At 39.2% G+C, this 27,770-nt stretch overlaps 1 protein-coding gene across 16 annotated transcripts in view; it reads right to left on the bottom strand.

Annotated features, from left to right (window-relative positions):
• caskb (calcium/calmodulin-dependent serine protein kinase b) overlaps positions 1–27,770 on the bottom strand; it is a 76,877-nt gene that overhangs the window by 10,327 nt on the left and 38,780 nt on the right. For 6 of the 16 annotated variants that reach the window (XM_084426647.1, XM_084426659.1, XM_084426655.1 and 3 more), the window contains exons 10-19: positions 24,307–24,406; positions 11,530–11,547; positions 11,052–11,173; positions 6,820–6,897; positions 6,311–6,391; positions 3,307–3,495; positions 2,236–2,314; positions 2,038–2,123; positions 750–818; positions 523–654 (exon numbers count right to left, since the gene is read on the bottom strand). In XM_084426647.1, the coding sequence (XP_084282773.1) occupies positions 523–654; positions 750–818; positions 2,038–2,123; positions 2,236–2,314; positions 3,307–3,495; positions 6,311–6,391; positions 6,820–6,897; positions 11,052–11,173; positions 11,530–11,547; positions 24,307–24,406 (954 nt within the window). The remainder of the gene's footprint in view (positions 1–522; positions 655–749; positions 819–2,037; positions 2,124–2,235; positions 2,315–3,306; positions 3,496–6,310; positions 6,392–6,819; positions 6,898–11,051; positions 11,174–11,529; positions 11,548–24,306; positions 24,407–27,770) is intronic. The other 10 variants (XM_084426658.1, XM_084426650.1, XM_084426661.1 and 7 more) reach the window with 3 other exon arrangements.

The raw sequence follows: 27,770 nt of genomic DNA, 5'->3' as shown, positions 1-27,770 counted from the left end.
ACTCACATGTGACTTGCATAAACAGATTTTGTTACGCTTTGAGATGTTGCCTTGTGAAAGCGAACCAAGAACCGAGAAGAAAATGCAACATTGTAACAAATTAAATCCATATTTGGGAACAAAGCAAATGATCCACAGGTCTGAAAACGCCCTCAAACTGTTAAAACATACAAGTATGGGTTTTTTCACCCAAAAATGAAATTACTTTACGTAAGACTTTCATTCATGAAGGTATTTCTAATTGAAAGTCTCTTCATCCAAATCTAAAGGGATGGTAAAATAAACCCATAAGAATGGAGCGGTTTAATGCAGATCTTCTGAAGAGACACAATCGCTTTATACGATCAACAGTTTTAATTTATGCTTCTGTTCACATATAAACATTGATCAGCTTATGGGTTTGCAGCGACATGAGGAAACTAACTGATTATAGATTTTCATTTTTGGGTGACCTTTCCCTTTAACATCACAGTGTTTACAATCCACAGTACTGCAAGAAAAGAGTCTAAGCTTTCATCTAACCATATGAACCCATAATGCATTGTGCTGTGGTTTTGTAGGACTCTCTGTAGACTGTTGTCTTACTAAGATGGAGCTGGTGACGCTGGAGTGTCCGTTAGCAGGAGACTGTCTGGACAGATCCGGGGAATCTTTCTGAAACGCCACAGAAACACAGGAAGATGTGGTCAAACACACACTGCTGGAGTTCCATGAGTGGCCAGAAGGTGGCGCTCTGGGGAAACACTTACATCACAGGACAGAGACTGGCTGCGGTAACTGGGCACGATTTTAAAGGTGATGCTGCCTCGCATCTCGCGCTGTGAGAAAACACAAACACACACAAATACATGACTTAAACTCACCGCTGATGCAAACACATTAACCGAGAGTTCATAATCACATCCTACCAGACACAACATACATGTGTGAGAGAGTGTGTGTGTGTGTGTGTGTGTGTGTGTGTGTGAGAGAGAGAGAGAGAGAGAGAGAGAGAGTGTGAGAGAGAGAGAGTGTGTGTTAGTGTGTCTGTGTGAGTGTGTGTGTGTGTGTGTGTGTGTGTGTGTGTGTGTGTGTGTGTGTGTGTGTGTGTGTGTGTGCGTGTGTGCGTGCGTGAGAGTGAGTGAGTGAGTGTGTGTGTCTGTGTCTGTGTGAGTGAGTGTGTGTGTGTCTGTCTGTGTGTGTGCGTGTGAGTGAGTGAGAGTGAGTGTGTCTGTGTGTGTGTGTGTGTGCGTGAGAGTGAGTGAGTGTGTGTGTGTCTGTGTGTGTGTGTGCGTGTGAGTGAGTGAGAGTGAGTGTGTCTGTGTCTGTGTGTGTGTGTGTGTGTGTGTGTGTGCGTGTGAGTGAGTGAGAGTGAGTGTGTCTGTGTCTGTGTGAGTGAGAGTGAGAGTGAGAGAGTGTGTCTGTCTGTGTTTATGCAAATGTAACAGAAGTGAGTTAGATCTGACAGTATTTCCCTAACCCTGCTCTTGTGGACGTCTTCGTTTGTAAAAATGCTATAAAAATAACTTCTTTTTTTATATTTGGAAAAACACAGAAGGTTTCCTGCAGTGTGTGGTTTATGGTGAGGTTAGAGAGCATGTCCTCGTTTAGAGAAGCGAGTTAATGTGTGTCAAATATGCTTTCAGGGTCACTATATGAATTATGAATGTGATGCTGATGTTCATTAGTGACTGCACTTAAAACAAGAGGAAGATCTGTTGCTGGAGTCAGAGAAATAATCTTGTTTTCAATTTTTGAATTCAGTTTATTTTTCAGATCTTGTTTTAAGCTCAAACTCACTTCATTTTCATGCTTCCTTTCAGTAATCAAGGCCTAATACCGTCAGTAATGTTCTTCTTCTCCAGTAAACGTGTCTTGATTTAGGAATGTTTGGATGTTTGTGCTGGAGAACGAGATGTTGAGGCCCAGAGGAAGTGAAATGTTAAATTGGGTCACTGGTTTACTCAGGTTTACTCAGATAGTCCCAGCAGTGACTCAGTGTTGTCTCTGGTTATGTGTGTGTGAGAGTGTGTGTTCTGGTGTTTCTCACACACACACCAGCATCTTCTGCAGCTGCTCCACCGTCTGATTGGCCACGCTGATACCGTTGATCTCACGGATCTCGTCTCCAACATGCAGGGTCCCTGAAAAACACAGCGTAGGTGAGCGCGGCGTCACACACACACACACACACACACACACACACACACACACACACACACACACACACACACACACACACACACACACACACACCTTGTCTGTGGATCATCCCTCCATGCATGATTCTGGCCACAATGCAGTGGTTCAGATCGTTCATCTTCAGAGTGATTCCCTGTCAACACACAAACAAACCTAATGATATCGACGCACATCTGTCTGAACGGCTTCATATCACGCACATCTGACACACACACACACACACACACACACACACACTTGTCTCGTCTCAAAGCTCTTGATCTACTTAGCTGGATCTGACAGTTAGTGTGTTAGTTTGATCAATCTGTTGAACTGACTGTTCTATTTCCCACATGCGACACGTCACATGACTTCATTACTGACACACTAAAGATTGTTTATTGATTGGAATCAATGAAATCAGAGTTTCAGAATGAATGCATTTGTTTTGATTTATTTCTTTTTTATTATTATTTTTGCGTACATTTATATGCATTTTATTCTTTATTTTCCTCATTCCTTGCTCTATTTTCATTATCTCTCTCTCACATTATTTTCCTGTTTGTTACTGTGAAGAAACACTGTACTGAACACAGAGCGGACTCGACTCGCTCTGTTGTGTAAGATAAATAAATAATGGAAAAAATGTATTTAGAAATGTTATTAACAAGGTTGCAAAAGCAAAGCTCATAAAAAATCAATGTAAAATAAAACTGCTCATAAATATTTAGTTGGAAACACTGGTCAGTTTGTGTGAATGTATATGTGTTATAGTTTATCTTTATGCATTTGTGTTATATGTCGTTTCTCAATTTTTCACTCTACTTTGTATCATCTCTGACATGTTTGTGTTCTGTAAGATATTGTATCAGTTTTCTCTAAACAATCTAAATATATAATGCAACAGAAAATGTAAAGAAATGTTAGCAACAAGCTTGAAAAGCTCATATATGTCATATAATAGTTCTTATGAAATCAATGTAAGATTAAAAAATATTTAGTTTGAGCTCTGGAGCTGAAAACAACATTTTCATTCACTGGCCTTTTGTTTCAAGGTTTTGTTTTGGTGTGTTATTTCACTGGTTGTGTGTCAGTGTTCCTGGTCACATGACGAGTGTGTTGCGTGCTCATGTCTAGCACTGGTACCATGGGCTCGTCCGTGTTCTTCTGGAACTGCACGAGTCGCACGCGCGTGACGTTCTCCAGGTCCAGGTCCCCGTTGATGCTCTCGGGAGAGTCTCCGTTCAGGTACGGGGAAGTAGGAGGAGGAGTGACTCTCAGAGCCTCGTCACTGTACACCTCGTGAGCAACGACATCGTGAGTCTGTAGAAGAGCCTGTGACAGAACACACACACATGATCAGTGTATGTGTGTGTGTGTTTGTTGATTTGGTCACTATAGTAACAGCACCGGCAGGATCGTGTCACATCTGAGCAGAAACTAAACCACTCGACGGAAAGACTCAGACAAACTTCAATGCAAACATTAGAAAACTTCCACATTTAATAAGTAACTGTTAGTGTGCTCATGTGTGTAAATAATAAGTCATATTTCTGCACACACCAACACATATTAACATTTCAAGAGAATGCATCAAGAACAAACATAAATAAATATGCTATTATTCACTGTTAATTAGCCTGGACTGATAAATGTTAGTTCATGATCCCTAATGAATGACCTAATGTTAATAAACCTTGTTTTAAATATTAAATATAAAAACACATTCTCCGGTCTGGAATATGAGGGCAACCGACAGCAACTGTAACAATAAAAATTTGTTTTGTAAAGTGTAATATGAAAAAGTCATCAATACATGAATGTATTACTGTAGTGCAGGTGCTAATGTCCAGTTCAAGATAATCAGGAGGATCTGAACATAAAAGCACTTTAAAGCAAGATAACACTCAAATATATATATATAGTAGCATAGCTGCAGATATAGTTATATGTATAGATATATCCATCTATATATGAAGAGTTCAGATGCAAAAGCCTCTCAGTGCCATCTGAAATTTTCTTCTACAATGGTCATTTTTATAAAGCTTGTATATTTAAGTTATGTAAATGACAATTAATAGGTCATTTGTATTGCCATTTAAGTGAAATTATTGAACTTAAAATATACGAGCTTGATAAAAATGATCATTGTAGAAGAAAATTTCAGATGGCACTTAGAGGCTTTTACATCTGAACTCTTCATATAGATATAGTTGCAGAGTTACGTATAGTCAGTAGAATATGTGTATATCTATCTATATCTACAGTCTATTCATACGCTGACTGTGTTAGCTGATATACTGTGTTAGCTAAGTAACAGTCAACGGCACGTTCAAAAGGACCATCAAAATGCATTTTTGCATTGCAATATTATTTCAATGACAATTCAATATTTTAACCCCATTACTGTTAAACTATTTAACCCTCGGGTGCTCTCTGGTCAATAAAAATATAGATTTCATATAAAAATTGAAAATAGTATTTTTGTGCATTTTTTATAACAATTAACACAAAATTCTGTCACTTTTTAAACCTGTTTCCACTCCAGCAATAATCTGCCCAGTGTCGTCTCTGAAGAGATCAAACTTCAGTCTGTCGCTCTAAAGCGTTCAAGATTTACCAGTTTAATTTGGAAATGATATTTTCAGGTCTATGCTCAAAAAGTGAATAAATGGATTATAACTACTGTGTAAATATAAATGAGTATAAAAATATTAAATCAAAAAACATTATCAAACTAAAATATAGTACATTAATTTCATTGAAATAAAAAAAACCCTGTGAAGAGCGTCAGAGGGTTAAACTGAGTATCACACAAGTACTTCAGTAAAGTCTATTCTTTTCAGTAAGTCTTCCTCATGCTAGTGAATATAATGCTGGTTTTAATAATAAATGTCTGATTTGAGTTTCGTGACTGTATTACAGTAATAAGAGTTTACAGTTTAAACATGAAATGATAATGATGAGGGCTTCCCTGTTTGTAATTACAATGGACATCACTTTATCCATAATCCTGTGAAATTTCTATTTTAAAATCGTAATTTTTTTTACATTTGTCAAGCCTGCCCAGGGACTACGGGTGGGAATTAGCAATGGTTGCTATAACCTGGCCCAAGACATATTCTCTTGTTTAATAAGTGTAATGTTTATTTGTGCATTGTCCCTGTTTCAAATAAAACAATTTCCAATTCCAAATAAAACAATTTCCAATTCCAATAAGAAAACACAAAATCCAGTGAATTATGCGGCTGATTTTGGTGTGAAACATGAGCTGGAGGTTCTGTGACCCTGACCGTGAGTGTGTGCAACTCGAGCGACTGCAGAGACGAGTGTGTAACCGGTGTGTGTGTGAAGCGTCCGAGTGACTGATCTGACAGCGAGTGTGTGCAACACGAGCGACTGCAGAGACGAGTGTGAAGCCAGTGTGTGTGTGAAGCGTCCGAGTGACTGATCTGACAGTGTGTGTGTGCAACACGAGCGACTGCAGAGACGAGTGTGAAGCCGGTGTGTGTGTGAAGCGTCCGAGTGACTGATCTGACAGCGAGTGTGTGCAACACGAGCGACTGCAGAGACGAGTGTGAAGCCGGTGTGTGTGTGAAGCGTCCGAGTGACTGATCTGACAGTGAGTGTGTGCAACACGAGCGACTGCAGAGACGAGTGTGAAGCCGGTGTGTGTGTGAAGCGTCCGAGTGACTGATCTGACAGCGAGTGTGTGCAACACGAGCGACTGCAGAGACGAGTGTGAAGCCGGTGTGTGTGTGAAGCGTCCGAGTGACTGATCTGACAGTGAGTGTGTGCAACACGAGCGACTGCAGAGACGAGTGTGAAGCCAGTGTGTGTGTGAAGCGTCCGAGTGACTGATCTGACAGTGTGTGTGTGCAACACGAGCGACTGCAGAGACGAGTGTGAAGCCGGTGTGTGTGTGAAGCGTCCGAGTGACTGATCTGACAGTGTGTGTGTGCAACACGAGCGACTGCAGAGACGAGTGTGAAGCCGGTGTGTGTGTGAAGCGTCCGAGTGACTGATCTGACAGTGAGTGTGTGCAACACAAGCGACTGCAGAGACGAGTGTGAAGCCGGGGTGTGTGTGTGAAGCGTCCGAGTGACTGATCTCGAAACCGCTGTGGTTTGACTCCAGCGCTGCGACTCACCATGAAGTGTGGCTGCGTGAGGATCCTCTTCAGCTCTTTGGCCTCCATGTTCTCCGAGTAACAGGAGAGCGTCTCCAGCACCTGCACACACACATCACATCATCATCATCACATCAATGCCAGATCAGAACTATACTATATATCCATACAGGAACATGAGGATGCTGGAAACACTTCTGTTCACCAAATGCTTTTTAATCTTCGCTATTGCTTCAATGAAAATGAACAAGTGCACCATTATTTGTTGTGACTATTGTTAAAGATGTCACTGGTCACATGATTGTGTTATTTCAGAGTCACACTAGCACTGGTCAGTCATTACAGAGCATATTAAAATCAATCCAGACTGTGATTGGCTGTTTCAGGATAAACACTCGTGCTCTGATCCATTAAACACAGAGATGATCATGAGCACGAGTGTTTATTCATCGAGCAGCTGTGTGTGTGTGTGTGTGTGTGTGTGTGTGTGTGTGTGTGTGTGTGTGTGTGTGTGTGTGTGTCACACACACCTCTTTGGCCCTCTGGACGGCGTCGCTGGGAGGATTCCTGATCTGAGGCGACGAGCGGGTGTTGATCTTATCATACAGCTGAAACACAGTCAGTTCAGTTCATCAGTCACATGACCATCAACCAGAAACACACACACACACATCAATCTCTCTCACACACACACACACACACACACACACACACACACACACACACACACACAATCACACTCACTCACTCACTCACACACACATCAATCTCTCTCACACTCACACACACACACACACTCACTCACACTTGAAATAAAGAGTGGAAATCATGTGACAGAAACACGTTCATAAGTTAATCCTGCATATTGTTTGTCTGTTTAATTATTAATCATCCATTAAATTACAGTAAGTGTGATTGGCAGTGGCGTGTGTGTCAGACTCTCATGAATCTTGTCATGTAGTGACACACACACACTCTACCCACTGTCTAGACGCTAGTCAAATGTGCCGTCTTCAAAACTCCCGCTGTGCGCAGCTGACGCCTCGACTTTATTTTCCATCATCATCATCATCATCATGATGACACAGGCTTCTGTACAACCCTGCCGGATCGTCTGGTTCTCCAGATTCAGTGATGAGTGAGTGTGTGTGTGTGTGTGTGTGTGTGTGTGTGTGTGTGTGTGTGTGTGTGTGTGTGTGTGTGTGTGTGTGAGGGATTGGTAGGCTTAGGCAGGGTTCGTACACTTTTTCCAAGGTCAAATTCAAGCACTTTTCAAGCACTTTCCAGGTCCATTTTAAAGCTTTTTCCAGCACCTTACACTACCGTAAATTACATAGTTAAAATGATTATTTAGTGTTTTTATCACATCAAAAGAGATAAACAGCCAAATGTTTCATAATAGCAGAGGGCTGCACAATATTGAAGAAAAATTTGATGTGATGTGATTAGATAACTCATTAAATAATGCGATATTCAATATGCGATACGATAATGCTTAAAGTGTGTCAAATTAACTTAAAATATCTTTAAAATGATATAACCTACACATACGTGTTTCACATTCTTTTTGTGATAAGAAAATATCCCTACAACTTCAGACAGTGAACATCAGTTTTCTGTAGCATAAGAAGTGTTATTTCAACATCACTGGGGTTCAGGGGTTCAGGTTATCCTACATTAGGGTTATTTAACAACAGAAACTGATTAAAAATGTAAAAATAAACACTGCTTAGTTTTCACTGCATGAATTAAATATACTGATTCTTATTAAAGCTACAAAAGTTAGCCTATTCAGCCAAAAGCAGTGAGTGATTTTCTTTGTCTTTTGTTCATGACCCCAGTTATTGCAAGCCGTTGCGATATGCAATTATGCATATTGTAATATATACATTTGCAATATTTCGATATATTGTGCAGCCCTAATATTTAAGCCAATCACAAGTTTTATTCTTCAAAATGTATCACTAAATATATAGCCTAAAGCATATGATTAATATACTTTTCATTATATTAATGTCCAAATATTGCTTACCAGATAATGTGATTTATAGGCTGTAAAACTGAATTAATTTCAAATAAGAAGACTTAGGATTTGAACAGAAATATTTGACAGGCCTTCCCGTTTTGGGACACATTCTTGATATAGACAAGGTTTGAACAATATCTGAGTGCACAGGCACCTGCCTGATAAATGTATTTCCTTGCCAAGATGTCTTGGGCCAAGACATAATGTTAGCTAATACATTTACTGGAATAGAGCAGTGTACATATTGCATAGGGCCATCCTAAACCTTACAGTAACAGTATACTACTTATGACACTGACTGATTTCAGTTCAGCAATCAACGACTGTTGTTATGCACTGGGCTAACGTTTGCAGGTTAATTTGCACGTTACAGTTTTGTAATTTTGGCAATGTTCACTGCATATTCCACAAATGAACGTGACATAACGGACATGCAATACTTACATTACATTATCACACCAAGAACTCTCAGTCACTAATGGCCCTTTCAGATAGGACGCGGACCGCGCTGCGCTATGAAATGAAACCGATATATTTCAATGGCTTGCGCCGCGCGACTCGGACCAAAGCGCACCTCAGCGAGCTCACACGCCGCGGTCAAAGTTAAAAATAGTTCAACTGTTGCCGCTTCTTGGCCAATAAAAGCGGTGCATTCAAACAACCGCGGAAATCAAAATGAAAACTCCGCCTACTTCTGCTCTGGCCAGCGTAACGCAAATCAATCTGTATCTGATTCTGAAGGGCTACATTTTTTTTCTCCATTTAATAAAGAACTATTTCGTCAGAAAGATATTTCTTGTGAAAGAAATACAGTTACAAATTCAAGCATTTTATCCAAAATTCAAGCACTTTCAAGGATTTTAAGCACCCGTACGAACCCTGCTTAGGGGTAGGGTTAGTGTGTGTGTGTGTGTGTGTGTGTGAGAGAGAGATGGGTAGGTTTAGGGGTAGGGTTAGTGTGTGTGTGTGTGTGTGTGTGAGAGAGAGATGGGTAGGTTTAGGGGTAGGGTTAGTGTGTGTGTGTGTGTGTGTCAGGGATGGAAATTAACTTTTTTGTCCACCGGCCACTGTGGCGGATGGATTTCAAAATCTACCAGCCACTCAATGTTTTTACCAGCCACTTTCTTGTTTTTAACCGACAATGTGTAACTGCATGTGGAAATTAATACTACAAGATCTACAATACTTAAGCAGTTTATTTAATCTCAAGTCTCAATGAAATACTGACATTTTCTCTTTCTCTCTTATATACTGTATATTTCTCTTTTTTACCTGGATGTGGCATTTGAATGATTCGTGGTCTTTTATGGCTTCCAGTTTTAGGTTTTTAGTCCCAACAATGAAACTAGGGCTGGGCGATATGGACCAAATGTCATATCCCGATTATTTAGGCTGAATATCGATATACGATATATATCCCGATATTTTTTCCGCAAAGTGAGAGCAAATGTTCAGTCAAAGTCAAAGCCAAATATGACATGTCACAAGTAGTTTTATTGAAACCGGCTATTTCCACACACACAAGTACTGTCCCCCTTTACTTAACATAAATTGTAAGAATATGACTAATAGTAAAGACTAGTACTAATAAATAAACATTAGGCCTATGCTAAAGCTATTAAATAGCAGTCCCAAACTAGTTTTTGTTAATACAATGTTGGTATGAGCCACTAGAGTCATTTAAAAATATTAAAAATAACACAAAGAAAAATAAAGTGGTATTTTGGGGTTAATATGGAAACGACAGTTGCCATGGTGAATACACAATATTAACAATAACTGTTAATGAACCATGGAAACTGCTCCTGGTGAATAGTATGGAAATCATCCCTGCATTACTTTTATTTTGTGTGATTTACAACGTAGCGGCGTTGCATGCTCGTAGTTTATTTTGCACTTTATATACAGTGAGGCGATACACAGCGCGCGCCGCCGCATGCGCGTGCAGTTGAAGAGTGTGCGCTACGAGAACAGGATAACGGCTGACGTGACAGGACAAGAAAGTCCGTTTTTCTGAGGTGAAAGACTTTATTTCAGCGTACACTTATGTCCTCTAAAAGTGTCCGCCGTCTGTGTGAAGTATATTTTTATTTACCCGCCACGGTGGCCGGTAGGTGAAGCGAGTTTACACGCCACAACACAAAATCACCCGCATTTGGCTGGTGGCGGGTGCTAATTTCCATCCCTGGTGTGTGTGTGTGTGTGTGTGTGTGTGTGTGTGTGTGTGTGTGTGTGTGTGAGAGAGAGAGATGGGTAGGTTTAGGGGTAGGGTTAGTGTGTGTGTGTGTGTGTGTGTGTGTGTGTGTGTGTGTGTGTGTGTGTGTGTGAGAGAGAGAGATGGGTAGGTTTAGGGGTAGGGTTAGTGTGTGTGTGTGTGTGTGTGTGTGTGTGTGTGTGTGTGTGTGAGAGAGAGAGATGGGTAGGTTTAGGGGTAGGGTTAGTATGTGTGTGTGTGTGTGTGTGTGTGTGTGTGTGTGTGTGTGTGTGTGAGATTGGTAGGCTTATGGGTAGGGTTAGTGTGTGTGTGTGTGTGTGTGTGTGTGTGTGTGAGAGAGAGAGATGGGTAGGTTTAGGGGTAGGGTTAGTATATGTGTGTGTGTGTGTGTGTGTGTGTGTGTGTGTGTGTGTGTGTGTGTGTGTGTGTGTGTGTGTGTGTGTGAGATTGGTAGGCTTATGGGTAGGGTTAGTGTGTGTGTGTGTGTGTGTGTGTGTGTGTGTGTGTGTGTGTGAACTCACATCCAGCAGTGTGTGCAGATGTTGGTCCTGGAAGACGCTGTGCAGGAAGTCCAGATCTTTCTCACTGCAGTCCGTCAGTGCATGAATCTCCTCCAGGCTGTCCAGCACCTGAGACACGGCCCCTGAACACACACACACACACACACACACATCAGCCACACACACCAGCTCACCGCTCACACTGTGAATGTGCATGAACACAGAAACGGACGCGTCATGAAAGCCCTGAAGCTGCTGAGCCGCTCCTGAAGCTCAACACGAGTGTGTGTGTGTGTGTGTGTGTGTGTGTGTGTGTGTGTGTGTGTGTGTGTGTGTGCAGGAAATGAGAGGAATCGTGGTTTATATTGTCTCGAGTCGCGTTTGATCGAGTGTTTCAGTGGAAAACGATGACAGCACTCAAGACACATGCAGGACAACAGATGGAGGTGAAGGTGAAGGTGTTGTTTGGGTGGCAAGCAAAGGCTACTGGGATACCTACTTTCTGCAGCAAGCAATCCTACAGCACAGGCAGCGTTAGAAACAACAACAACACAACTCAGTGAGATTACTGGAAGAGACACACACACACAGAAGACACCAGTTTACTGAGACCCCGATATACTTCAGCCTAATCACTCTGGACAACATCAGGCCAAAGCAGAGTTCGTTTGGAGGTTTTCAGGTGTTTGAAACTAACTTCCGGAAACGTTTGCTCTTCACGTTTTTGCTCTTTTTTTATACTAAATTATACTTATGCTGTATTTCTAATCCATTGTTTCACTTTTTGAGCATAGACCTGAAAATTAAATGTCCAACTTCGGTACTGTGGTAAATCTTGAATGCTTTGATCTCTTTTCAAAGACGACACTTGGCAGATTATTGCTGAAGTGAAATATTTTTTAAAAAGTGAACTTTACAGAAGTTACAGAATTTTATGTTTATTGTTATGAAAAATGTGCAAACATACTATTTTAAATTTTGATATGAAATATATAATTTTCAAAATCACATTTTACTCTAAAACTGCAAGAAAATCAAAGCCATAAATCTAATCAAATCGTGTTCCAAGTTTGAGCTTAATATCTCAAAAAATGATCTTTCAGTGAGATGTTGTTCGGCTGCAGTACCAAACGCTTCCACTAGAGGAACTTCGTCTCTCATTCATTTCCAATGCGCTCATTTTTGACCGTGAGGAGCACAAGTGTTTCAGGACTATTTAACCTGTTCGAATCATGTCCATGATTATTTTTTGTTCACACAGCAAGTGCCAAAACCTTTACCAAGTTTCGTATCATTCCAATGAAGAAAAAAGTCAAAAAAAAACAAAAATGTAAAAATTTTCTCTTTTTGACCGAAGAGCACCAAAGCATTCTACTGTATAAAGTGCTGTATAAATAAACGTGACGCGACTGAAGAGACTGAGTCTCAGATAAAGGTATTTCACTTGTTTTTTCCCCTACACGATGAAAGAAGCAGGACTTCGCTGTGAGTATATCGGGGACTGAGCGTCTGCAGTACACTCTATCCCACAATGCAATGCACTCCTCGTCATCCTCCACCATCTCCAAAAATATCAAATCTGATCAGACATTTCTACACGAAACTGAATGAAAAATTGTAATAAACATGCAATGCAATGTGACACTGTAGCGCTAGTGTGTTTTAGAGGAATAATGCCTGCAGTTTCTGAAGCACTGCAGTGTGTAGTGTGTAGTGTGCAGTGTAGTGTTTAGTGTGTAGTGTGCAGTGTTTAGTGTGTAGTGTGCAGTGTAGTGTGCAGTGTGTAGTGTGCAGTGTTTAGTGTGTAGTGTGCAGTGTGCAGTGTTTAGTGTGTAGTGTGCAGTGTTTAGTGTGTAGTGTGCAGTGTAGTGTTTAGTGTGTAGTGTGCAGTGTTTAGTGTGTAGTGTGCAATGTAGTGTTTAGTGTGTAGTGTGCAGTGTTTAGTGTGTAGTGTGCAGTGTTTAGTGTGTAGTGTGCAGTGTGTAGTGTGCAGTGTTTAGTGTGTAGTGTGCAGTGTAGTGTTTAGTGTGTAGTGTGCAGTGTGTAGTGTGCAGTGTAGTGTTTAGTGTGTAGTGTTTAGTGTGTAGTGTGCAGTGTGTAGTGTGCAGTGTTTAGTGTGCAGTGTGCAGTGTGTAGTGTGCAGTGTGTAGTGTGCAGTGTAGTGTTTAGTGTGTAGTGTGCAGTGTGTAGTGTGCAGTGTGTAGTGTTTAGTGTGTAGTGAGCAGTGTTTAGTGTGTAGTGTTTAGTGTGTAGTGTGTAGTGTGCAGTGTTTAGTGTGCAGTGTAGTGTTTAGTGTGTAGTGTGCAGTGTGTAGTGTGCAGTGTGTAGTGTTTAGTGTGCAGTGTGTAGTGTGCAGTGTGTAGTGTGCAGTGTTTAGTGTGCAGTGTGTAGTGTGTAGTGTTTAGTGTGTAGTGTGCAGTGTGTAGTGTTTAGTGTGTAGTGTGCAGTGAGCGGGAAACAGAAACACTGTGGATCAGCAGCTCCGACAGGAACAAACTTTATGCTTCATGGGCAGAAATTCTCTGTCAATTTCAACTCAAGTCAAATCAGACGTTTCTGAGCAGTGACTGATGTGTGTTATTGATGATGTATGATATTGATGATGTGTGTTATTGATGATTATTACATGGCTTGGTTGAATTCTAATGTCGATGCGGTGTGTTATTTCTTGATAACAGCCGCTGCTAAATATAACACACCGTTGTCATGATAAACAGAGCGTTGCTATGGACGCAGGATTCTAACCGTAGAGACGGAACGGACTATTTTCTTTAGCGGAAGCAATACAATCGTTTTTAAATCAATAAACTCCTTTTTAAATCAATATTTTGTCAAATGATTGATTTATTTGGTAGGTAGCCATTTAATAAGTGGTGTATTCGCTATAACAACCGCCTCGCTCTACATTATCCCGCACATATTTCTCTGCAGGGACTGATGTGTGATTATTAATGATATATATTTCTGAGCAGGGACTGATGTGTGATTATTAATGATATATATTTCTGAGCAGGGACGGATGTGTGATTATTAATGATATATATTTCTGAGCAGGGACTGATGTGTGATTATTAATGATATATATTTCTGAGCAGGGACGGATGTGTGATTATTAATGATATATATTTCTGAGCAGGGACTGATGTGTGATTATTAATGATATATATTTCTGAGCAGGGACTGATGTGTGATTATTAATGATATATATTTCTGAGCAGGGACGGATGTGTGATTATTAATGATATATATTTCTGAGCAGGGACGGATGTGTGATTATTAATGATATATATTTCTGAGCAGGGACGGATGTGTGATTATTAATGATATATATTTCTGAGCAGGGACGGATGTGTGATTATTAATGATATATATTTCTGAGCAGGGACTGATGTGTGATTATTAATGATATATATTTCTGAGCAGGGACGGATGTGTGATTATTAATGATATATATTTCTGAGCAGGGACGGATGTGTGATTATTAATGATATATATTTCTGAGCAGGGACGGATGTGTGATTATTAATGATATATATTTCTGAGCAGGGACGGATGTGTGATTATTAATGATATATATTTCTGAGCAGGGACTGATGTGTGATTATTAATGATATATATTTCTGAGCAGGGACGGATGTGTGATTATTAATGATATATATTTCTGAGCAGGGACGGATGTGTGATTATTAATGATATATATTTCTGAGCAGGGACTGATGTGTGATTATTAATGATATATATTTCTGAGCAGGGACGGATGTGTGATTATTAATGATATATATTTCTGAGCAGGGACTGATGTGTGATTATTAATGATATATATTTCTGAGCAGGGACTGATGTGTGATTATTAATGATATATATTTCTGAGCAGGGACGGATGTGTGATTATTAATGATATATATTTCTGAGCAGGGACGGATGTGTGATTATTAATGATATATATTTCTGAGCAGGGACTGATGTGTGATTATTAATGATATATATTTCTGAGCAGGGACGGATGTGTGATTATTAATGATATATATTTCTGAGCAGGGACTGATGTGTGATTATTAATGATATATATTTCTGAGCAGGGACGGATGTGTGATTATTAATGATATATATTTCTGAGCAGGGACTGATGTGTGATTATTAATGATATATATTTCTGAGCAGGGACGGATGTGTGATTATTAATGATATATATTTCTGAGCAGGGACGGATGTGTGATTATTAATGATATATATTTCTGAGCAGGGACTGATGTGTGATTATTAATGATATATATTTCTGAGCAGGGACGGATGTGTGATTATTAATGATATATATTTCTGAGCAGGGACGGATGTGTGATTATTAATGATATATATTTCTGAGCAGGGACGGATGTGTGATTATTAATGATATATATTTCTGAGCAGGGACTGATGTGTGATTATTAATGATATATATTTCTGAGCAGGGACGGATGTGTGATTATTAATGATATATATTTCTGAGCAGGGACTGATGTGTGATTATTAATGATATATATTTCTGAGCAGGGACGGATGTGTGATTATTAATGATATATATTTCTGAGCAGGGACGGATGTGTGATTATTAATGATATATATTTCTGAGCAGGGACGGATGTGTGATTATTAATGATATATATTTCTGAGCAGGGACGGATGTGTGATTATTAATGATATATATTTCTGAGCAGGGACTGATGTGTGATTATTAATGATATATATTTCTGAGCAGGGACGGATGTGTGATTATTAATGATATATATTTCTGAGCAGGGACTGATGTGTGATTATTAATGATATATATTTCTGAGCAGGGACTGATGTGTGATTATTAATGATATATATTTCTGAGCAGGGACGGATGTGTGATTATTAATGATATATATTTCTGAGCAGGGACTGATGTGTGATTATTAATGATATATATTTCTGAGCAGGGACTGATGTGTGATTATTAATGATATATATTTCTGAGCAGGGACGGATGTGTGATTATTAATGATATATATTTCTGAGCAGGGACGGATGTGTGATTATTAATGATATATATTTCTGAGCAGGGACTGATGTGTGATTATTAATGATATATATTTCTGAGCAGGGACGGATGTGTGATTATTAATGATATATATTTCTGAGCAGGGACTGATGTGTGATTATTAATGATATATATTTCTGAGCAGGGACTGATGTGTGATTATTAATGATATATATTTCTGAGCAGGGACGGATGTGTGATTATTAATGATATATATTTCTGAGCAGGGACGGATGTGTGATTATTAATGATATATATTTCTGAGCAGGGACTGATGTGTGATTATTAATGATATATATTTCTGAGCAGGGACGGATGTGTGATTATTAATGATATATATTTCTGAGCAGGGACTGATGTGTGATTATTAATGATATATATTTCTGAGCAGGGACTGATGTGTGATTATTAATGATATATATTTCTGAGCAGGGACTGATGTGTGATTATTAATGATATATATTTCTGAGCAGGGACTGATGTGTGATTATTAATGATATATATTTCTGAGCAGGGACGGATGTGTGATTATTAATGATATATATTTCTGAGCAGGGACGGATGTGTGATTATTAATGATATATATTTCTGAGCAGGGACTGATGTGTGATTATTAATGATATATATTTCTGAGCAGGGACTGATGTGTGATTATTAATGATATATATTTCTGAGCAGGGACTGATGTGTGATTATTAATGATATATATTTCTGAGCAGGGACTGATGTGTGATTATTAATGATATATATTTCTGAGCAGGGACGGATGTGTGATTATTAATGATATATATTTCTGAGCAGGGACGGATGTGTGATTATTAATGATATATATTTCTGAGCAGGGACTGATGTGTGATTATTAATGATATATATTTCTGAGCAGGGACGGATGTGTGATTATTAATGATATATATTTCTGAGCAGGGACGGATGTGTGATTATTAATGATATATATTTCTGAGCAGGGACTGATGTGTGATTATTAATGATATATATTTCTGAGCAGGGACGGATGTGTGATTATTAATGATATATATTTCTGAGCAGGGACTGATGTGTGATTATTAATGATATATATTTCTGAGCAGGGACTGATGTGTGATTATTAATGATATATATTTCTGAGCAGGGACTGATGTGTGATTATTAATGATATATATTTCTGAGCAGGGACTGATGTGTGATTATTAATGATATATATTTCTGAGCAGGGACGGATGTGTGATTATTAATGATATATATTTCTGAGCAGGGACGGATGTGTGATTATTAATGATATATATTTCTGAGCAGGGACTGATGTGTGATTATTAATGATATATATTTCTGAGCAGGGACGGATGTGTGATTATTAATGATATATATTTCTGAGCAGGGACGGATGTGTGATTATTAATGATATATATTTCTGAGCAGGGACGGATGTGTGATTATTAATGATATATATTTCTGAGCAGGGACGGATGTGTGATTATTAATGATATATATTTCTGAGCAGGGACGGATGTGTGATTATTAATGATATATATTTCTGAGCAGGGACGGATGTGTGATTATTAATGATATATATTTCTGAGCAGGGACTGATGTGTGATTATTAATGATATATATTTCTGAGCAGGGACGGATGTGTGATTATTAATGATATATATTTCTGAGCAGGGACTGATGTGTGATTATTAATGATATATATTTCTGAGCAGGGACGGATGTGTGATTATTAATGATATATATTTCTGAGCAGGGACGGATGTGTGATTATTAATGATATATATTTCTGAGCAGGGACGGATGTGTGATTATTAATGATATATATTTCTGAGCAGGGACTGATGTGTGATTATTAATGATATATATTTCTGAGCAGGGACGGATGTGTGATTATTAATGATATATATTTCTGAGCAGGGACGGATGTGTGATTATTAATGATATATATTTCTGAGCAGGGACTGATGTGTGATTATTAATGATATATATTTCTGAGCAGGGACGGATGTGTGATTATTAATGATATATATTTCTGAGCAGGGACTGATGTGTGATTATTAATGATATATATTTCTGAGCAGGGACTGATGTGTGATTATTAATGATATATATTTCTGAGCAGGGACTGATGTGTGATTATTAATGATATATATTTCTGAGCAGGGACTGATGTGTGATTATTAATGATATATATTTCTGAGCAGGGACTGATGTGTGATTATTAATGATATATATTTCTGAGCAGGGACTGATGTGTGATTATTAATGATATATATTTCTGAGCAGGGACTGATGTGTGATTATTAATGATATATATTTCTGAGCAGGGACTGATGTGTGATTATTAATGATATATATTTCTGAGCAGGGACGGATGTGTGATTATTAATGATATATATTTCTGAGCAGGGACGGATGTGTGATTATTAATGATATATATTTCTGAGCAGGGACTGATGTGTGATTATTAATGATATATATTTCTCTGCAGGGACTGATGTGTGATTATTAATGATATATATTTCTGAGCAGGGACGGATGTGTGATTATTAATGATATATATTTCTGAGCAGGGACGGATGTGTGATTATTAATGATATATATTTCTGAGCAGGGACGGATGTGTGATTATTAATGATATATATTTCTGAGCAGGGACTGATGTGTGATTATTAATGATATATATTTCTGAGCAGGGACGGATGTGTGATTATTAATGATATATATTTCTGAGCAGGGACTGATGTGTGATTATTAATGATATATATTTCTGAGCAGGGACTGATGTGTGATTATTAATGATATATATTTCTGAGCAGGGACGGATGTGTGATTATTAATGATATATATTTCTGAGCAGGGACTGATGTGTGATTATTAATGATATATATTTCTGAGCAGGGACGGATGTGTGATTATTAATGATATATATTTCTGAGCAGGGACGGATGTGTGATTATTAATGATATATATTTCTGAGCAGGGACGGATGTGTGATTATTAATGATATATATTTCTGAGCAGGGACTGATGTGTGATTATTAATGATATATATTTCTGAGCAGGGACTGATGTGTGATTATTAATGATATATATTTCTGAGCAGGGACGGATGTGTGATTATTAATGATATATATTTCTGAGCAGGGACTGATGTGTGATTATTACAGATTTTCTCAGTCGCTTTGGTTTATTTCTCACATCACTATTTACATTTGCACAGTTAGTTCAACCTCCACAACATTCAGTCATGTGTGCACATCATAGCAGCAGTTTCTCATTCCTTCCAACAAATTGCAAATGCTTTTGGACATGCATCAATTGCTTTCACACAACTCTCTGCTGATTTATAACATTATCATTTGCTTATGTCATGTCAGTCAAAATTAACTATACTTGTGAATGCTGAATAGTCACTCCATATAAAACTAATAGTCCTCATTTCATTGCTTGAACTAGTTGTCAAAATCTGTCAAGCAAATTTTACACGTTTTTTTTTTTTAAATGTCTCCTAAATTGAACAATTTGCAGTTGAGCTAGAGATGATATTCGCTGTGATGTAGATGAAATTATGTGGCCAGACGGAGAGGAACGTCTGGATGTGCATGAATGATTACAGTACTGTATGTTGTATGTTCAGTTCCAGTGTGTACTGCAGTATTGTGTACAGTTGTGCACAGCTCCACCCAAAGGGAGTTTATGCTTGTTGTAAATAAGGGTGTATTTTCTCTTTTGCACAATGCTGTGAACAAATTAGACTTGCAAAGAGCATATGCAGTAAACATGTGAAATACATATTCAGTGTCTTGTACTCAGTTCCCTCACTATAGTAATGTGTAACTTTACTGTATTTCTCAAATGGCTGTGCCAATAGTATATAGTGCTGTCTCGAGCATGTTCAGGCGGTGTCACCGAGATCTGACTTTTTTGCATTGGAAAACATTCACAGAGTAAACTGTCATAATGAACACGTGACAAAGCCATTTAACTATCTTGTTCATAAACAATGGCGTCAGGACTTTTCATCTTGATGACACTGACACTTTCATTGACATGAATACTTGCCTCTGAGGAATGAGCTCTCCATGAGCAAGAGACACGCTTCTGCAGGTTATCAGCTAGGTTTTGCAGTTTGTACTAATTGTTTTGAGAACTGCATTAACTGTTGTGCACATGTAAATAGTGATGTGAGAAATGCACCAAAGCGACTGAGAAAAACTGTAATGACATATATTTCTGAGCAGGGACTGATGTGTGATATGAATATGTCTGAGCAGGGACTGAGGTGTGATATGAATATCTCTGAGCAGGGACTGAGGTGTGCAGATGTTGACCTGTGATCATGAACAGTGGATGTGGCGGCTGGAGGCAGTGATGTCAGTGTGGTTTTACACACACTCTTCTTGCGCTCAGAAGCAGAACGCGAGGACGAAACCACAGGCCCGCACAGTTACAGGAAGTGAGAGTTTAATTTTGCGATAGAGAAGTGTCTGCTGTTTCTCAACACTGACACTTCCTCTGCATTAGCCCTGCTGACGGCCCGCGCGAGAACACTCCTAGCATTAGCCGTCAGTAAGCGGAACACACCACACTTCCACTTCCTGCTAGGGCTGAGCTAAAAATATTGATTTCTTGATTTTAATTGATTCCTGTTTTGAAGAACCGATATCTTAAACCCCGAGCAGAGATCTTTCAGTCTGTGCCGTTTGCATTTGAGGAGGGAGTGAGGAGGGAGTGATGAGGGAGTGAGGAGGGAGTGATGAGGGAGTGATGAGGGAGTGAGGAGGGAGCGCCTCCTGTCCAGTAATCAGTTTTAATATGAAACATTAAGTTCATCAGTTGATGTATTAATAACTAACATGAACTAACAATGAGCAATTCATGTGTTACAGTATTTATTAATCTGTGGTAACGTTAGTTAAGGCGAGACACTACAGGTGAATAAATAATAGATATCACCATGAAACTTCCTCAGTTCATTACTTACACAAGTTCATAAAAAAAATGTTTTACAAGTTTTTGAAATTTTTATGTTTAATTATGCAAATCAGGTATTATCTCATTAAATAAGTGCAATTTTGCATATTTTTTCAGTAGATATATCTGAAAATATGATAAAGCCAGAAGCAAAATTATTTTTTCATTTTGATTACACACAAGATGAAAAAAGATGTTCAGAGGGATTTCAGGATATGCTTAACTAGGAAATCTAAATATTCTGTCCATAGCCTTAAAATATTGATTTTCGCCATTTTTTTTTTATTAAAATGTCACATAAATCAGGCCAGGAATGATTTATTAACAAATCCCTCTGAACAGATCTTCAGAATACTGCTAAGTGTGTAACTGGAGAGTGTGGTGGACACTGGTGCCACATCGGCTGAGATGTTTCTACTGGAGAATGACAAAAAAACGCAAAAAAATAATTTTGAGAAAACGGCAGTTAAAGATTTAATCGCTCTAAATGAGATTTCGTCGTTAGCTTTAAATCCCCCTTTGGACATTCATGATTGGTTACTGATAGAAAGGAAATGCCCATATTTGGGATAGCGTTGTGCAGGAGACTCAGAGCTTTACAACGACCCCGGACATGACAGACTTCAGTGAACAGACGGAGCTCGGCGTGTCCCGCTGGAATGCTCACTTCCTGGTAAATTCGGGAGAAACTTCCTGCCGCAAGTAAACAAAATGTAATAAAATAAACATCGTAATGTATATTTTCAGCGTTTTCTTTATAGCAGCTTGAAAGAACATGTTGAAGGAGTAAACGAGCCCTAAACCCCAGACCTGACCGATGCATGTGTCTCGCCTTAGGAGAAATCCAGCTGGTCACTGATTGGTCACAGTGCAGTAACTAATGTTAACTAATACAACTTTTGATTTTAATAATGTTTTAGTAAATGTTGAAAGTAATATTAACTAAGATTAATAAATGCTGTAGTATTGTTCATTCTTAGTTCATGTTAACTAATGTAGTTAATTAATGTTAACTATTGAACCTTACTGTAAAGTGTTACCAATATTTTATTTGTTTGAATAAATAAATAAATGTCATTTTATGACAGACACCATTTAAATGTTTATATTTTTAAAAAGTAGAAACGTAATTATCTCATTATTATTTATTTTTTTATTATAATGTTGTTCTTATAAAAAGTCCCTTAAGTGTAATTTAAATGCAAGTATCCTGAAACCTGTAACATTACAGTGACGCGTACCAGCTGGACTTCCTGTGGAGATGGACCTGGACTGGACCTGATATACACAGATCAATCAATACTGGTGAACTGGTGAGACTGGTGAAACTGGTGAAACTGGTGAACTGGTGAGACTGGTGAGACTGGTGAACTGGTGAGACTGGTGAAACTGGTGAAACTGGTGAAACTGGTGAACTGGTGAGACTGGTGAAACTGGTGAGACTGGTGAAACTGGTGAGACTGGTGAACTGGTGAGACTGGTGAAACTGGTGAGACTGGTGAAACTGGTGAACTGGTGAGACTGGTGAGACTGGTGAACCTGGTGAACTGGTGAAACTGGTGAACTGGTGAACTGGTGAGACTGGTGAGACTGGTGAACTGGTGAGACTGGTGAACTGGTGAGACTGGTGAACCTGGTGAACTGGTGAGACTGGTGAGACTGGTGAAACTGGTGAAACTGGTGAACTGGTGAACTGGTGAGACTGGTGAGACTGGTGAACCTGGTGAACTGGTGAGACTGGTGAGACTGGTGAGACTGGTGAACCTGGTGAACTGGTGACCCGATGATTCTCGAGTGTTCTCGAGTGTTCACTCATTCGTCATGAAACACGTTTACATCTAAATGATAATTCATTTCCACAGAACCATAAAAGGCTAATCTTTAGTTTGTTCGGTGACACTTTACAATAAGGTCCCATTAGTTAATGTTAATTATGACATAATTATGACATTAACAAACAATGAGCAATACATCTGTTTAGGGCTGTAATCTCCCAGTCGATTAGTCGATTATTGGTCGATACGTTCTGGCTCGACCAAAATTCTGATTGGTCGATTTTTTTGCCGCGTTCATTTCATCAGGTGGAAAGCACTAATTGCTAATGGGGGTGTTTTCAGAGCACCCCTGTTTCACAGGTAACAGTCTGTCTTCAGAACACCCCCCTTGTTTTCACTTCTTTTGGATTAGCCCAACACACTAAGTTAATAGTCTATTCGTGTCTCAGCCGCGAAGCTGAGCTTCTATGTTCAGGCTGAAATGACAGTGTCTGTCAGTTATTATAATACATATGATAAAAATAATTGTCTAAATTATGTTGCATATTCCTCAAAAGTTCTTGTGATGATATCACTAGTTGACAACAGTACTATTTTCAGAAATCATAGGCTCTGATATTGCGCAGGTGCACGTGATGCAACGCTGTCAGAGCCGGCAGACTCATTTCAGTGCTAAATAATTATGTCAAAAACTATCTAATATACTGCAAACAGCCTACTAGTTTTTTATGTTTATTTATAATTCATTTAGGCGGACAACAAGGCTACCAAGTCCTGCGCACAGTGCACAGCTCATTCATTTAACGTTTTTTTTCCTAACGTAATTTTTAATCGAAAATTTCAGGACTTCAGTCGACCAAGATTTTCTTTGATTGATTACAGCCCTGCATCTGTTACAGTATCTACTAACCTATGTTAATATTAATGAATAAAAATAACTTATGTCCACTGCTAGTTAATGTCAGCACAGCTCTATTTACAGATACAACTTTTGATTTAAAAATTGTATTAGTAAATGTTGAAAATAACATTAACTGAAATTAATAAATGCTGTAGAAATATTTTTTCATTCTCAGTTCATGTTTAAATATGTATTTAACACTGAGCAATGTGTTTGTGGAAAATCTAATAATCTGTCAATGTTAGTTAATAAAAATGCAATTGTTAATCATTTGTTCATGTTAGATCACAATGCATTATACAATCTAATACAACTTTTGATTTCTTTAATAAATGCTGCAGAATTATTGTTCACTGCTAGTAAACTAGAGTTAGCGAACCGGTCCTTGTTGTAAAGTTTTAGCATTTGCTTAAATGTGATAATCATGAAGAGCCTGATGATGCCGTTCAGCGAGTGATTTACAGTAAAACGGTTCTCCCTGCGCAGAGCGAGCGCGATGAGGTCACCGCTCTAGAGGTCACCTGACTCTCACAGACTCTCACACTGACTGAGACCCAGACGGAGATCCAGAGATGACTGGAGGGGACGCACCTGAAGACGTGGGGTCCTCTGAGAAGTCATGCAGGTCCTCAGGGGGGTCGCCGTAGAACGAGTTGAACTTGTGACTTGAGACGGCAGCAAGGACGGCACCCTGTCAATCACACACACACACACACACACACACAAATCTCTTTACTTCATTCATTATGCAGATTATTTTTGATAAAATCCTTTTTCTGAACCACAGACATTTGCCTTCCAGAGATCTCGTTAAACCACTCGTTGTCACCTTTACACACACACGCACACATCTCTCTATTGTTCTGGCTCAGTCACAGACCTGACTAAACATCTGAAGTATTAGAACAACATCCTGTGCTTTCATGTGGGAGAGCGAGTCTGTCAATTACACTTTACTCGCGTTAACCTGAAACCAGCAGAAGTGTGAAAGAGTTCAATCCATCTAAGGCCTCGGATTCACTGATCAGCAGATTCACTACACAACACACACAACACAACACACTTCCTGAAACCAGCAGAAGTGTGGAAGAGTTCAATCCATCTAACGCCTCGGATTCACTGATCAGCAGATTCACAACACAACACACACAACACACTACACACACAACACACTACACACTACACAACACACTACACAACACAACACACTTCCTGAAACCAGCAGAAGTGTGGAAGAGTTCAATCCATCTAACGCCTCGGATTCACTGATCAGCAGATTCACAACACAACACACACAACACACTACACACACAACACACTACACACTACACAACACACTACACAACACAACACACTTCCTGAAACCAGCAGAAGTGTGGAAGAGTTCAATCCATCTAACGCCTCGGATTCACTGATCAGCAGATTCACTACACAACACACACAACACACTACACACACAACACACTACACAACACACTTCACAAGTGTGGAAGAGTTCGATCCGTCTAACGCCTCGGATTCACTGATCAGCAGATTCACTACACAACACACACAACACACTTAATTACACACTTAACACACTCATCACACTTCACAACACACTCAACACACTTAACACACTTAACACACTTCATAACACACTTTAAAGGATTAGTTCACCTCCAAATGAAATGTCCTGATCATTGACTCCCCAAATGCCATCCAAGATGTCCATGTCTTTCTTTCTTCAGTGGAAAAGAAATGAAGTTTTTTGAGGAAAACATTTCAGGATTTTTCTCCACACAATGGAGTTCACCGGCAGCCAGAACGCTGAAGTTCAGATCAGTGGCGCTTCAAAGGGCTCTGCACGATCCCAGCTGAGGAATAAGGGTCTTATCCAGCGAAACGATCGGTCATTTAAAAAGAAATGATATACTTTTTAACCAGAATTGTTCATCTTGTGCTGGCCTGTGCCACGCATTACATCATCACGTTGGAAAGGTCACGCGTCACGTCATCTATCCGAGTTATTTGTCTGCGTACTCCGGTTCAAAATTCCATCTCATTTTCTCTTCCAACTTCAAAATCGTCCGACATGTTTTAACTTATTATTTCTTCTTTTTTTCATGACCTTTCCACTCCTCAGCTGGGATCGTGCAGAGCCCTTTGAAGCGCCACTGATCTGAACTTCAGCATTCTGGCTGCCGGTGAACTCCATTGTGTGGAGAAAAATCCTGAAATGTTTTCCTCAAAAAACTTCATTTCTTTTCCACTGAAGAAAGAAAGACATGGACATCTTGGATGGCATTTGGGGAGTCAATGATCAGGACATTTCACTTGGAGGTGAACTAATCCTTTAACACACTACATAACACACTTCACAACAAACATTCACTCAGTCATCTGGGCTTTAATGTTCGCAAAAAAAAAGATTTATGCATATCATGGAATTATTTGCATGACTCGTTCAGCTTCAGAGCATTCAGAGAGAGGTGTAGAACACGTTCCCCTGATGTTTGAAGAAGGATAAAATAGAACGTTTTCTTGGTCAGTGAATATGAACATTTGCACGAACAAGAATAACATAAATTAAACTGGATGTTTTGAACGTTAAGATAACATTTTAAAAATATAGTTTTCATAAGCTGTGTTTAGCTGAGATTAATCTGGGGTTTAGAAGAGTCAGTTATTAGTGTTCAGTCTTCTGATGAAGGTTCATCCCTGATTCTGTCGGTTTCCTGTTTATATCCGTGAAGCTGCTTTGAAACAATCTATAAATAAGTAGATTCATAACTTTCTGAAACATCATCAGCTCTGGCAAGCATATTATATGGACAGATCAGAAGTCATGTGACTTCTGCATGTGTGCGGATCATGTATATTTGCCTGTTACTTCCTGTGTTTATACACCTCGAGATGGTGTTTGGATGAACACAGAAACAACTCTTTATGTCATCCAGTAAATTTTAATTACGGAGTTTGTTTGAACATGTATTGTATAAAGCGCTTCAGAATTAAAGATGAGTTGAATGAGATGCGGCTGTGTACTGTGTGTGAGGGATATCAAACACTGAGTGTGAGTGTGTGTGTGAGGGATATCAAACACTGAGTGTGTGTGTGTGTGTGTGTGAGGGATATCAAACACTGAGCGTGAGAGTGTGTGTGTGTGAGGGATATCAAACACTGAGGGTGTGTGTGTGTGTGTGTGTGAGGGATATCAAACACTGAGCGTGAGAGTGTGTGTGTGTGAGGGATATCAAACACTGAGGGTGTGTGTGTGTGTGTGAGGGATATCAAACACTGAGGGTGTGTGTGTGTGTGTGTGAGGGATATCAAACACTGAGGGTGTGTGTGAGGGATATCAAACACTGAGGGTGTGTGTGAGGGATATCTAACACTGAGTCTGAGAGTGTGTGTGAGGGATATCAAACACTGAGGGTGTGTGTGTGTGAGGGATATCTAACACTGAGTGTGTGTGAGGGATATCTAACACTGAGTGTGTGTGAGGGATATCTAACACTGAGTGTGTGTGTGAGGGATATCTAACACTGAGTGTGTGTGTGAGGGATATCTAACACTGAGTGTGTGTGAGGGATATCTAACACTGAGTGTGTGTGTGAGGGATATCTAACACTGAGTGTGTGTGAGGGATATCTAACACTGAGTGTGTGTGTGAGGGATATCGAACATTGAGTGTGTGTGAGGGATATCTAACACTGAGTGTGTGTGTGTGTGTGTGTGTGAGGGATATCAAACACTGAGGGTGTGTGTGTGTGTGTGTGTGTGAGGGATATCTAACACTGAGTGTGTGTGAGGGATATCTAACACTGAGTGTGTGTGTGAGGGATATCTAACACTGAGTGTGTGTGTGAGGGATATCTAACACTGAGTGTGTGTGTGAGGGATATCTAACACTGAGTGTGTGTGTGAGGGATATCGAACATTGAGTGTGTGTGAGGGATATCTAACACTGAGTCTGAGAGTGTGTGTGAGGGATATCTAACACTGAGTGTGTGTGTGAGGGATATCTAACACTGAGTGTGTGTGAGGGATATCTAACACTGAGTGTGTGTGTG

Source organism: Rutilus rutilus (assembly GCF_951802725.1).
Source record: "Rutilus rutilus genome assembly, chromosome: 12".
Classification (NCBI taxonomy): Eukaryota; Metazoa; Chordata; class Actinopteri; order Cypriniformes; family Leuciscidae; genus Rutilus; species Rutilus rutilus.
Note: the sequence above shows the minus strand (reverse complement) of the source record. Positions and strands in the feature narration are given on the sequence as shown.